The sequence below is a fragment of the Sardina pilchardus genome, chromosome 14 (genome assembly GCF_963854185.1).
Source record: "Sardina pilchardus chromosome 14, fSarPil1.1, whole genome shotgun sequence".
Classification (NCBI taxonomy): Eukaryota; Metazoa; Chordata; class Actinopteri; order Clupeiformes; family Clupeidae; genus Sardina; species Sardina pilchardus.
In genome coordinates, this window is record NC_085007.1 from 4,687,495 (window position 1) to 4,701,141 (window position 13,647).

The 13,647-nt window shown below is 46.1% G+C and overlaps 1 protein-coding gene across 1 annotated transcript; it reads left to right on the plus strand.

Moving 5' to 3' along the window:
- Positions 1 to 12,325: 12,325 nt before the first annotated feature.
- prlhr2b (prolactin releasing hormone receptor 2b) lies at positions 12,326 to 13,647 on the plus strand. Its single transcript, XM_062554804.1, has 2 exons — positions 12,326 to 12,777; positions 13,011 to 13,647. Exons 1-2 carry the CDS (start codon positions 12,326 to 12,328, stop codon positions 13,645 to 13,647), a joined length of 1,089 nt encoding a protein of 362 aa, XP_062410788.1.

Sequence of the window (13,647 nt, forward strand, 5' to 3'; positions counted from 1 at the left end):
TACAAAATGCAAGAACATGGCATCTGTCTCCTTATTTCACAACAACAATTTTAAAATGGCTTGTATACTGCCTGGTCCTGGACAATGTAAGTGGGAAACAAACAAAATGGCTTCAGATATATGGATGGAAGGGGTATACTTTTGAATGTAATTTGAGCTGAAATATCGAGAAACTTTTACCAGAATCTTGAACTTTGCCTATAATGCTGTTTGCTGAATCTGCCAACTCTCATCAACTCTAAAAGCTTAAATGCATTTAACTCTGAATGGGAGGCAGTTGCATAAAAGGCCTCATCAGACTCCATTGTACTGAGGCATGATCTGCCTGCCATCCAGTTTAACATGCAGGTCGTGTTGCTCCTCTCATCTTACTCAGAGATTACAGGACCAATATAGCTGTAATCTATCTACGCAGGATGCTGCTGCGATGCATTTTCTCAGGACATCAGTCTCCACTGAGAGGAGAAGTGACACTGAGGATGGTGATTAAGCTGTGGTTCTGTCATAGCTCACACACATTAGAGACTCTTTAACCATGAGAACAGACAATGGAGAATATTGCAGGGGCTCCTACAAGCGATGTGCCTTATTAATCGGGGCGTTGAAATGGAGCATAAGTGACAGCAAAATGAGTTTAAAGAGAACATTCACACACATACGTGCGCACACACACACACACACACACACACACACACACACACCACACATACACACAGAAATGATCAAACTTAGGTTTGAAACTCTCAAAGTGCAAAATCCCCACGACCGTTCTGCTGTGGCTGCACTGTCAGACCCCTGCACTGCGAGACGAGACCCCTGCACTGTGAGACCCCTGCACTGTTGAGCACTGGAAAGCAAGCGTACATCAGCCCCAAGCGAGGAAGTAGTTTTTCAATGATCGTTGATAAGAATGTAGCACAAATTAGCAAGTGCATCTTTTAGTCAGTGTCTACGTTTTATTTTTATAACAACGTAGCACAAATTAGCAAACATTACCCTATGACAGGCCTATTCAATTGCCGGTCCGCGGGCCCCATTAAAGCATATTCTCCAATGTGCAATGTACACTCCTCTTTGAGGTTCTATTAGGTTTAAAGCTTCAGATAACTCAGGATAACTAGGGCTTATTGATGAAGGCAGCAGAGAGCTGTGTGTGTTTACCTGCACACTGACGGAGACGGAGACAGCATCGCCAGCGGGCATCGCTAGCTGACCACCATAGAATCTGCCGTGCCCTCTGTGCCCAGTGCACGTGTAAGATGGCACAACAGTACGTTACATTTATTAATTCTTAAATTAAACACAAGTGTCGTGGCACACTCGTAACTTCAAGATATTTTATTGACCAACGTTTCGGCTTACGCCTTCATCAGGGTCATGAAAATAAAACATTGGTCAATAAAATATCTTGAAGTTACGAGTGTGCCACGACACTTCTGTTGAGCAGAATTTACCGCCGTGAGCACCTCACAAGGTGTGCGTTTACTTTTTCCAAACAAATACATTTATTCATTCACCAGATCTTTATCCAAAGTGACTGACCTAATAAGAAATAACATTCAACCTACAATGCAGAGGACACCTGCCGTAACAATAAATACTACAACAACACATACTACTGCCAGAGGATGAGAGTACAGGAGTATAAACACTAGTCTAGTGTATGGTGTGGGAGGACTCCCTCGAAAAAAAAAGAGATGCAAGATCTCAATGGGACTGACCTGGTTAGATAAAGATTAAATAATAATGATGAAAAGATAGTAGAAAGATAATGAGACAGAAGGAAGGAGGAAAGGAGAGAGGGAGGGAGGGAGGTGTATAGTGGAGAGGGAGATTGTGGTGGAAGGAGAGAGATGGAGGCGTATAGTACAGCAAGTGCATGGAGTCCATAGAAGCTGTGTGCCATGCCATCTGTTGAGTTGAGTCCCTGTCCGGCGTTTGTTATCCTGTTTCCGTGTGCAATCTTGTGTGGCGCGGCGTGTTGGGGAGGCGGGCGTATAATCCCATGCCCAGAGGGCAGGTAAACGCCACGGTCCAGTGCCTCCGTCTTCTCATTCTGTGTGGCTATACGACTGAATAAGTCCTTTCATCTTCCCCTCAAAGAGGGCAGTAAACGGCATGCACACTCAAGGGTTCAATAAACTTTCATTTATCAGATGATGATTTTTTTGCTACAGCTCTATTATTAGCTATTCGCACCTGTGATAAAGATAGGGGCTTACAGTATGGAAATAAACTATTTGAACCAAAGATCAAAGAAAATATACCTGTGAGGTGCTACAGTATGTGCACCATTAATACAGTTAGTGCAGCCTTAATACACCATTAATACAGTTAGTGCATTAGTAAAGCGTTAATCACTGAGTCACACTGTTATAAAAACAACAACAAGGATATGATATGAAAAACTACTCTCATCAGCACCATGGGTGTTAATCAATCAATCAATCAATCAACCAACCCACCAACCTGCCAGCTAGTCAATCAATTGATCCGCCTATAAATCCCTCTCTAAGCATTGTACTACAGTATTGTGCTGTTATAATACTGATAGTTAATATGTGCAACTGTTCAACTGAAACTGGTGTTGTGCGTGTGTTTTAACCTCACACATCTGACTCAGAACTGGAGTCTGCAGCGTGTATGACGTCATCAGGTTTCCAAGAACATGTGGAGAATCAATCACCTACACTGTGCCCGAAAATGGCTGCCCTGACAGATACGCACAAGATATCTGATTTTTTGGTCTCCTCTCTCACTCTCTCACTGTACAAAGAGGGTGATGATTGAACAGGCCACTATGGAGGTGGTGTGTGTGTGTGTGTGTGTGGGGGGGGGGGGGTTACAGTAAAAGCTGAAATGCTAGCAGCTCTGATTTGACTGCCTAGCTACCCTGCTGGTAGCCTGTGTGATATGGGGCATTAGGGGGTGATGGGTGCAGGCAGCCTGATGGCAAGATTCTCTCTCTTTCTTTCCTTTCTTCAGATTGGATTAAAATTTGGGGCACCTGGACTCGAATGTGGTATGCACCAGCTCATAATGGATGACCAATGTTCTAGAGCTGGTCATGCACTGCCTCATAATGGATGATCTATATTCTAGAGCTGGTCATGCACTGCCTCATAATGGATGATATTCTAGAGCTGCATTGCCTCATAATGAATGATATTCTAGAGCTGGTCATGCACTGCCTCATGATGGATGATCTGCACCAGAACTGGTCCTGTATGACTTCATAATGAATGATCAAACCCTTCAGAAGGAGGGAGGGAGGGAGGGAGGAGGATAAAAGCCTGTCCCTCAGCGTCCTATTCTGACAAACTAAACAGATCTGTCTGAAAGATTCGCCTCGCTCAGCTCAGCTCAGCTCAGCTCATCTTGTACGCCCCGCACTGGGATAGCGCCCACTCACAGGCTGCTCATACCAAACAGAACCAACAATGCTCACCGGAAAGGAGCTCTAGGCACAGATCTCATCAAAAACATGGGCTGCCCGGGGCACGTGGATAAGATTAAAGGCGAATGTACGCCGCTGCTTCATTATGGAGAAAGGTCCATGTGCGCTGACGCTGTCTGTGAGGACGCAATGAACAGGCAGAGGAGGAGACTAAAAAAGCTCTGTGGAAAACACCGCATGACGGGCCTGCTCATCACACTCCTCACATATCCCCTAAAGAGAGTCTCACGCTTCTGAGGAGCAAAGCACATGCTCTCCTCGTGTCAGCGTCAGCGAGAGATGTGTCTGTGAAGTTGAGCATTCACCAGTAATGACAGGTGTGCTGCCTGTGGACAGGGACATAAGGGAGGTCATTTCATGTTCATTCACCTCTCTCTCTCAAACACATACAAGACTGAATGTCCTCCCTTCCTTCTATCACTCACATGTGGAGATTTGTCTTCTTATTACTGTAAGACATTTTTCTTTATATTAAGATGTTAGTTTGGACAAAAAATAACATTCAGGTTGAACGATATGTTCATAACAGCACGATGTGTTCTGTCCCGATAAGATAGACAGATAGTAGAGATGGATCCCTGTTCAAAGACGTGAAATATTACTAGATACTTGGGGCACAGTCGCCATCTTTCTGTAGTCCTGAGCCAGATGGTTCAACCTCCACATCATGTTGTCCAAATCACAACAATGACTTCTCATTCGGCATAAGTGAAAGGAGTGAGAATTCTGAGATTGGTAGAGGGTAAAAGAAAAAGACAGAGCATGGGATATACTGAGGAGAGACAAGAGAGAGCAAAACTTGCAGAGCGGTTGACGGCCGTGTCTGAAAATAAACTCTCTTGATGTTTGTTTAGTGCTGGTCATTCCCCGTCTCTTGAATTTACATCTGCTGCTCCCGTAAATGCACAGTGGCTGTGGGTGGGTCCTTTTTAATTACCCCTAGAAATACTGACCCTCCGAGGTCCTGGGGATCTGTGATGCCCACAAACCTATTTTTGGCAAAGTAAACAATTTCTCTTCTGGTACTTGTTGATTTGAATGAGCTACCTGAGGCAGTCAGGGAACCAGACAAATCTGCTCATCAAATTTGCTCGAGGAGATCTGAAAATTGGTCAGATGTCAGCCAGGCTGTACTGTATGTGTCTGAGAGACTAACTAGCGATGTGACCAAAGTGGACAGGTAACTTGTGCAGTTCCTTTTTACACAATTATAAGTATTCTTTTCACAAATTATTATTATTTTTGTATATTTTTTGGGCCTTTTATGCCTTTAATGATAGAGACAGTGGAGAATCGACAGGAAGTGAATGGGAGAGAGAGCAGGGGTGGGAGCCAGAAAGGACCACGGGGCGGGAATCGAACCTGGGTCGCCGGCGTACAATGCATGTGCCCCAGCCAGTCACGCCACTGCTGGGGCCTTCACAAATTATTTCATATACAATATACAATAGCTTCTAAAACTGAACAATATCTTCTTCTCTACAGTGTTCTGACCCTGCAGTGAACATTTATTTGAATCGATGTCCTCTCAACGCCATTGAAATTTCAAAGAAGGTCTTGAGGTCAGAAATACGCCGTGCATCGTCTCCTATACACACTTGAGAACACAGAGTAATGGTTCTCTCAGAACACAGAGTAATGGTTTTCTCAGAACACAGAGTGGTTCTCTCAGAACACAGAGTGGTTCTCTCAGAACACAGATAGGCTAATGGTTCTCTCAAGCACAGCTACAGTATGTGACGTGACCTTCCAGACAAGTGGATACCTGGCCAGTGAGCGGGGAATTAGATTACTGCACACTGTCACAGCAGGTGAGGCAGAGGAGAATTAAAAGTGAAGTCTAATTTTCCGTCACGGTTTGCGATTTGCGATTTGATGCCCCTCAACACACACACACACACACACACACACACACACACATCACTAACCTTGCCCCAGGTAAAATCCATTCATTACTTAGAATTAGACTGATATTAATGTTCATCACCCCCCCCTCAGCACACACCGATCGCGCCGCTAACTCTTATTAGCATTTTCACAACGTGATTTTCCCCTCTGAAAACAGACCACAGAAAACAGACCGTTGAAGCGTCATATGGTTTCCCCTGAAGAACAAGACCTTTCAAACAGCATGTCTTTTGCCATACAAAGCACAGACATTTCAAACGTCATTTGGTGTGGACAAGACCTTTCCAATGTCATATGGTATCCCCTAAAGACCCACACCTGTCAAACATCACCTGGCTTTCAAACAGACATGAGCTCTCAATGACAACTGATGGATTCCTCAGTAAGAGGCTTGGACTTGCAATATGTCTGTGAGTGTGTGTGAGAGAGTGATGGAGAGCTGAACTATGTGCAGCCACCACCACTGGGAACATAATGACTAAATCCTGATGGACACTACATACAACTGTGTGTGTGTGTGTGTGTGTGTGTGTGTGTGTGTGTGTGTGTGTGTGTGTGTGTGTGTGTGTGTGTGCGTGCGTGTGTCACTGCATCTGTTTAACATTCAAGGACTATGTTTGAACCCCATGTCTTTGTCAAGGGCTTTCTTTTATGTGCTTTGACGGTGTAGTGGGTGGTTGTGTTGCATGTGGATGTGGATGTGCACTCTGGCTGAATGTGTGTATTGATGAGCAGTGACGTGGATAGTAGACGTGAATGGAATGGTGTTCGGAGATACCTTCACACAGTGTCACCCCCCTCCCCACACACACACACACACACACACTCTCTCTCTCTCTCTCTCTCTCTCTCACACACAAACACACACACACACAAACACACACAGAGACACACACGCACGCACGCACGCACGCACGCACGCACGCACGCACGCACGCACGCACGCACGCACACACACACACACACACGCACACACACACACGCACACACACAAAGCTGTGTACTTCTGCAGCAAACTGGAAACTGTAATCCAAATGAATTTCCACTCCACATGCTTCCTGGACAGAACATTTCACACTGAGGAAACCTTTTCATTCCGAAGACAAAATTGATCACTCCTTCTGCGTCATGCATCATGTAAACGATTTTTGCTTCTTCTTTAGTGCTGTAACTTAGGCCAAGAATTTCAATGTAAAAACCAGCATAATGGCCACAATGTTGATTAGAATAAAGTCGTGCCGGAAACATATGCGTCTTTGATTTATTAGAGTATGTTTGTTTACTTTGTCAGTCCTTCTGGCCTCAAAACAAGTGGATTTGATTGGCAAGAAGGGAACATATGATCAAAAGAATGATTATGAACGATATGATGGTATGATCAAAAGAATGTTGACGTCATGAGATTCCAAACACTATGGATTGTCACTGGCAACGACCTACCTGTCAGATCATGTACTGTATGGTCGCTCTGCCTGCATACAGTGGAACAGATGAGTCAGGTGAGAGAGGAGCCTGAGGCATTCAGGAGAGTAATATGGGCCATTTAAAGAGCCGTTCACATTCTGTGACTTGGTTAATCAGCCTTTCAGTCAGGGTGAAAAATCCTTCCTATGTGTCATCAGGGATGTAGTGGTAAAATAAGAGGTGGGTAAACTATGAATTCTCTGTGTGTGTGCGAGTGTGTGTGTGTGTGTGTGTGTGTGTGTGTGTGTGTGTGTGCGTAGGGATGTAGTGGTAAAATAAGAGGTGGATAAACCATGAACTCTGTGATCACGGTGAGGTGGACTGCACCATGCAGTATCGGATTTTTAAAAATGGCTTTCAGAACATGTTTGATGATGGTGGAGGTTATTGAGATTATAGCCATGCAAATGGTTTTAAATGGTTCATAGAGTATTGATGAGTGTGGATAACACGGTGCATTTTTAAGATCAAAAGTGGTGGAAGTGGTGGTGAATAAACTCTTTTGACAGGTGGATAAACGGTGTTTACTTGCGTTTAGCCTCCACTACATCCCTGTGTGTCATTGTGTGCATAGGCATTAGTGAACAACCCTGCCCATGTAAAACACTTTGGATATCTAGAAAGGTATCATAATTGTGTAGCATGTGTGTTGGTTTGTTTGTTTCTGCCATGTAGGTAGGCTGGGTGAACCCTTCCTGACCTGTCGGCGAATTTGGAGTTTGGATGTCATCACCATTCATGCCTATGCTCAACTGTTATAGCCAGACAGGAGGGTGGCCCGTGGATCAGTGATTGAGTCTGGTTTCAACAAGACAGGAAACATCACTGAATCTCAGAGAGGTGTGCCGCCGAAACAACTCTTGCTTGTCCTCCAGGGCCAGCTCCAGACGTGAGTGGTTGCCAAAATGACAGAAGGACGCTACGGCAGAGTAATAATAATAATAATAATAATAATAATAATAATGTACAACTGCGCCCCCTTGCGACCAATAGATTGTCGCCCCCTCTATTCACAGGGTACAGAAGTGCTAGAGAATTAGGAGTGGTTTAACATTTGGTTTAACAACCAAATGTGTTATCCACTGTGCAAGGACTTGTCTGTCTGCACGACATTTACATGGGGAAACGTCATCCTATAATAACTGCGGTTGGCTTCTGTTAAATCAATAAAGTTAACTCCAGTTATAAGTTAGCATACAGTCAATATAAGATACCTGTAGAAGCGTAGCACGTCTGCGACATTCTTTCAGGCCTTTATATTCTACTGCAATAAATCCAGGCGTGTGCACACACAGGCTCATCTTGCTCACACGACAACAACGAACGGCAATAAATCAAACGGCAGGATACGCTGTTTGCTTACCTTTTCATTTGGTACAGCGTTATCAAAACTATTGCATGTGCTATATCCCAGACTTTGCCAGGCTTAAGCTAGCTAGGACAGTGTTTATTTACAACACAGGGTTTCCTGAATGCTTCATCAATTTCTACTGACAGGCAGCTTGGGCTCAGCTCCTCCATAGAGACTGTGCTGCTCGGCCAGAAGAGCGTCTCTAATCAAGAGCAACAGCAGTAGACTAACACTGGCATCGACCCGTTCACATCAATCCTTGGGAGCAGCGTGGAGGCTATACCTCACCTGCACAATACATCGTAGTCAGTAAGAGACATACAAAGGGAACAGCTTCAAGTGGCATAGCCTACAGAGTGATGCGATTTAAAAATAATAATAATAATAATAATAATAATAATAAAATACAGACTACAGAGGCTTGATTATACTATAAGTGCCATGCCATTCAGGGAATCTTTTAAATGACGAAAAGGTCATAAGGAAGGAAGCCAAACTTAATTGTTCAATGTCATCTGTTGACACCCCCCCCCCCCCCCTCTCTCTCTCTCTCTCTCTCTCTCTCTCTCTCTCTCTCTCTCTCTATGACACATGCTTCCTCAGTCTCTCTGTGCGCGCACTTTCACTCCGGCTGTTGCCAGAAGCGCGCTGAAAGAAACGGGCGCACAATCCATTTCCCAGCGTGCGCGTGTTGAGAAGTCGAGGTGCGATCAGCCCAACCGAACATTGCAACTGTCGTGATGAACGTTACCCGGTAGGCTACTGTATGGCTTTATCATTTTCTTTAAACATGACAAGTCTCTCATTACTTTATAATTCAATCCATTACTTGAGCTTGACTGAAGACGAATAGGATATCCCTTGGACGAATGAAAGTGTCTACTCTATGTTGTACCGTCACCCTACAGTAAATAAGGTAGCCTATAATAATGATTGCACTTGCATGACCATAGTACAGATACTTGTAAATTCGAAGGATGTTTTTTTTTTGCCTCCGTGTATGTGTTAGTGCTGTCTCTTCATGTAGAAAAATCTGCCACAATAAGGATAGCAGTAGTCTAATTAATTTAGACTAAATTTTAGCAAAAAAAGGAACGATTTAAAATCCATTTATTTAGACCTACAATTATATCCATCATTGTGAAGAAAGCAAAAACAAAAACAAAATGTAAAATAAACATATTTCATAGATATATTTTAGGTTTTACTGAAATGTATGTATACATGTTCATTAAATTCAGTTATTATCCTGCAACGAGAACAAATAAGTCTGAAGAGGTTACACAATTCCATACCTATGTGTGCCCAGAGCCATCTCAGTAAGATGAAGCCACAGACAATTAATTTTGTTTAGGATATGCTTCAAGTTGAGACCCTTTTAATAGGCTGGAGATGATAGCAGGATGGATGCGGAGTTGCTTTCATGCAGCACAGACGCAGTGCCAGGAACTGTGACAAACATGTCCAGTTTGTGAGTGACAGCAGGCTGAGAACAGTTTCGGCAGAGCCAAAATATACACTGGTTGGGTTAAAACCTGCTCTCTCTCTCTCAGAGAGATCTGCTCTGTGTGTGTGCATTGTGAATGGTTGTGTGTGTGTGTGTGTGTGTGTGTGTGTGTGTGTGTGTGTGTGTGTGTGTGTGTGTGTGTGTGTGTGTCTGTGTGTGTGTGTGTGTGTGTGTGTGTGTGTGTGTGTGTGTGTGTGTGTGTGTGTGTGTGTGTGTGTGTGTGTATGTGTGGTGTTCTGAATGTAATGACGTAAAGCTGTTGGCAAGACCGAGACCTTTTCTACTTGGGGAGAGTATGATCCAGCATGCCATGATACCCCCATCCCTCCTCCTGCACCCTCCTACACCCTCCTCCTGCCACCTCCTACACCCTCCTACACCCTGCTCCATCAACCCTAACCCCAGAATGGACACCCTTTGGAAAATAGCAAGAGAGAGCCACGGAACCCTGAGTCACTGAGAGAAAGACGCGTCTGTGAATGGCTCTATTTCCGGAGAGGATTGATTCAACCCCACCAGCACAAACACAGCGCAAACACACTACTAACAGAGTGTGTGTATGGCCTCTAACCTCAGACAGGCAGCGCTCGGTGGGATAAACAGCCCATTACTGCTATGAGCTGGCCATCACACCGCATCTGAATGAAAAGCCATCAGAACAGACCCTAGAGAGGTCTCTCACTACCTCTAAAATCTATGATGACCAAAACAGAAAATGTACCCCTTTCTAAAAGGGCTTATCCTTCTTTGACAATCTTTGGGAAATGTTTTTAATTCAGATTTCAATTTAATTTCACTTAGACAGCACCAAAACATTACACGTCTGCCTTTTCGGGTAAATGACTGCTGACTGCTGGCAGCCTACCTCTGCGTCTTATCTAGCCTTTCAACTGGTGGGATTTATGACTCTGTGTGTGTGTGTGTGTGTGTGTGTGTGTGTGTGTGTGTGTGTGTGTGTTTGCCTTCCATTAGGTAAATGAGATCCATTTGCCCTGATGTGATTAAGAGGAATTATAAGCATTTCCCCCGTCAGTCAAGTGCAGCCCCATTGGGTTAATTAGTGCAGCTGTTCAGCGTCTTCTCTTCACACACACATGCGGGATTGATTCGCTGCTGGTGTCTATTAGCGCTGTTTAGGTGTGAAGATACATTATAGCATTACAGGGGTCACAGGCTGAAACGTTACTAATCCTTTAAGGCATTCACAAATCACAACAGCGTGCATCAGGTAGTTTGAAGGAATAAAAACAGACAAACAAACAGAAAAAAAAATACCTGGAGAAAAACCTCCACGGACACAGCCTCTCCAGTCATCTTCAGTTATAATATTGACGTGCATTCACACCTACCTGGGAACAGCTCTTCCAGAGAGAGAATAATTATGCTTGCGTTTGTACCAGCTACAAAATAAGATAGACTTAGTCATGATGCGTTTTCCCGTTCAGATACTGTGCAGTTAATGTTCACCCCACGCTATGTTCTTTTGGTAGATATAATTAAGTGAATCAAATTGTCTATGATTATGGTCTCTCAAATTATTATGGTCTGTTAAGTAACAGTTTCCTGTGGTTCATTTATGTAACAAAAGCCATTCGGACTGATAGGCGAGATTGGCTGATTCAACTAATGTAAAAAGAGACACTGGATTAAAATCCTCTCTCAGCAGTACAGCAGTTCTTCTCCTCAACGTGCATCACTGGTCATGGCAAGAAGTGTGTTGTTAGGGACTTTCAGTTACTGTAATCATCACAGTCCATTTGAGATGTTCTCATGGCTAAATTGTTTTGGCCTGTACAATTTGAGGCACCCTACTGGCTTGAAGCCGGTGTAGAATCTTACAAATGTTTTTGGTTGAAGGAGCAATCTTTTTGCTTTTGTTCAAAAGTACATGAAGAAGCTCCATAAGAATTTACAAACCTGCCATTATGGTTTGTGACTGCACTGAGGGGGCTGATTATACAGTAGCTGATGACTACAACCAGTATTGCACTGGTTGTAGTCATGCAAATAAATATCATGCAGGAAGTAATTATATTTCTAATGAAAGAATTAACAATGATGATTATCATTATTTATGACAACCCCTCCCCCCCCCCCCCCTCCCTTGGACTTGTACTTCCTGTTTGGCCTGCCATCTTCCCTCTCCAATGAGGTTGGAATAGCAAGCCTAACTCTTTTCTGCTGTTGTCTTACATCCCCAGCTACACAGAGCTACACTGATGAGAGCCTTACAGGACCAACGCTGAGACTGTCCTGCTGGTTGAGAGCCTTCAAGGATCAATGTTGAGACTGAGCCCCGTTGGTTGAGAGCCTTAAAGGACCAGCGCTGAGGCTGAGCCCTGTTGGTTGAGAGCCTTAAAGGATCAACGCTGAGGCTGAGCCCTGTTGGTTGAGAGCCTTAAAGGACCAACGCTGAGACTGAGCCCTGTTGGTTGAGAGCCTTAAAGGACCAACGCTGAGACTGAGTCTCGTTGGTTGAGAGCCTTAAAGGACCAACGCTGAGACTGAGTCTCGTTGGTTGAGAGCCTTAAAGGACGCCCTATTGGTTGAGAGCCTTAAAGGATCAACGCTGAGACTGAGCCCTGTTGGTTGAGAGCCTTAAAGGACCAACGCTGCGACTGAATCCTGTTGGTTGGGCATGGAGGGCAGTGGAGAGAGCTTCGGTGTGCCAACCCCATCTGATGCCCTGGCACTGCCACCCGCCGAAGGGCCCTCCAGCGCCCCCTATGGCTACGAGGCGGAAGTGCGGAACGTCTCGGCGTTTGCGGACGTGGCTCTGCTCCAGGTGTTCAAGCCGCTGATTATCCCGTGCTACGCCCTGGTGGTGCTGGTGGGGTTGTTCGGCAACTACCTGCTGCTCTACGTCATCTGCCGCACGCGCAAGATGCACAACGTCACCAACTTCTTCATCGGCAACCTGGCCTTCTCCGACATGCTCATGTGCGTCACGTGCGTCCCGTTCACGCTGGCGTACGCCTTCAACCCGCGCGGCTGGGTCTTCGGCCGCTACATGTGCTACCTGGTGTTCCTCATCCAGCCCGTCACCGTCTACGTCTCCGTGTTCACGCTCACCGCCATAGCAGTGGACAGGTGAGAATTTAACGCACGCACGCACACACTCACGCACACACACACACACACACACACACACACTTCCACAGGGAGTACTGTTAAACTTACAAGTCATGTGAATCACACATAAAACACCTGTGCTTCTGTCTCTGCCCCTCTGTCCCTCTCCTTCCATCTCTCCCTCTATCTTTCTCACTCTCTCCTTCCTTCTCTCCCTCTCTCTCTCCCTCTCTCTCTCTCTCTCTCTGTAGGTACTACGCCACGGTCCACCCCCTGAAGAGGCGCATCTCGGTGGCGGCGTGCGCCTACGTGCTGTCGGGCATCTGGCTGCTGTCCTGCGGCCTGGTGGCCCCCGCCGTGGCCCACACCTACCACGTGGAGTTCCGCCACGCGGGCCTGACCATCTGCGAGGAGTTCTGGCTTGGCCAGGAGACGGCGCGCCTGGCCTACGCCTACGCCACGCTGCTGCTCACCTACGTGCTGCCGCTCTCGGCCGTCTGCGTCTCGTACCTGTGCATCTCCGTCAAGCTGCGCAACTGCGTGGCGCCGGGCCACCGCACGCGCGACCAGGCCGAGGCGCAGCGCGCCCGCAAGCGCAAGACCTTCCGCCTGGTGGCGCTGCTGGTGGCGGCGTTCGGCGCCTGCTGGCTGCCCATCCACGTGTTCAACGTGCTGCGCGACGTCGACATCCGGCTGATCGACAAGCGCCGCTTCCTGCTCATCCAGCTGCTGTGCCACCTGTGCGCCATGAGCTCGGCGTGCTGCAACCCGTTCCTCTACGCCTGGCTGCACGACCGCTTCCGCGCCGAGCTGCGCAAGATGCTCACCTGCCACCGCCGCATCGGCATCCGCCCCAACCACTGTGCCACCGCCAGCGTGGTGCTGTGA

Bases quoted from the DNA above. Each gene is read 5' to 3' on its own strand.
- prlhr2b (XM_062554804.1), top strand. From the start codon at position 12,326: ATGGAGGGCAGTGGAGAGAGCTTCGGTGTGCCAACCCCATCTGATGCC. The intron at 12,778-13,010 runs GTGAGAATTTAA...CTCTCTCTGTAG, and splicing joins ACCGCCATAGCAGTGGACAG to GTACTACGCCACGGTCCACC.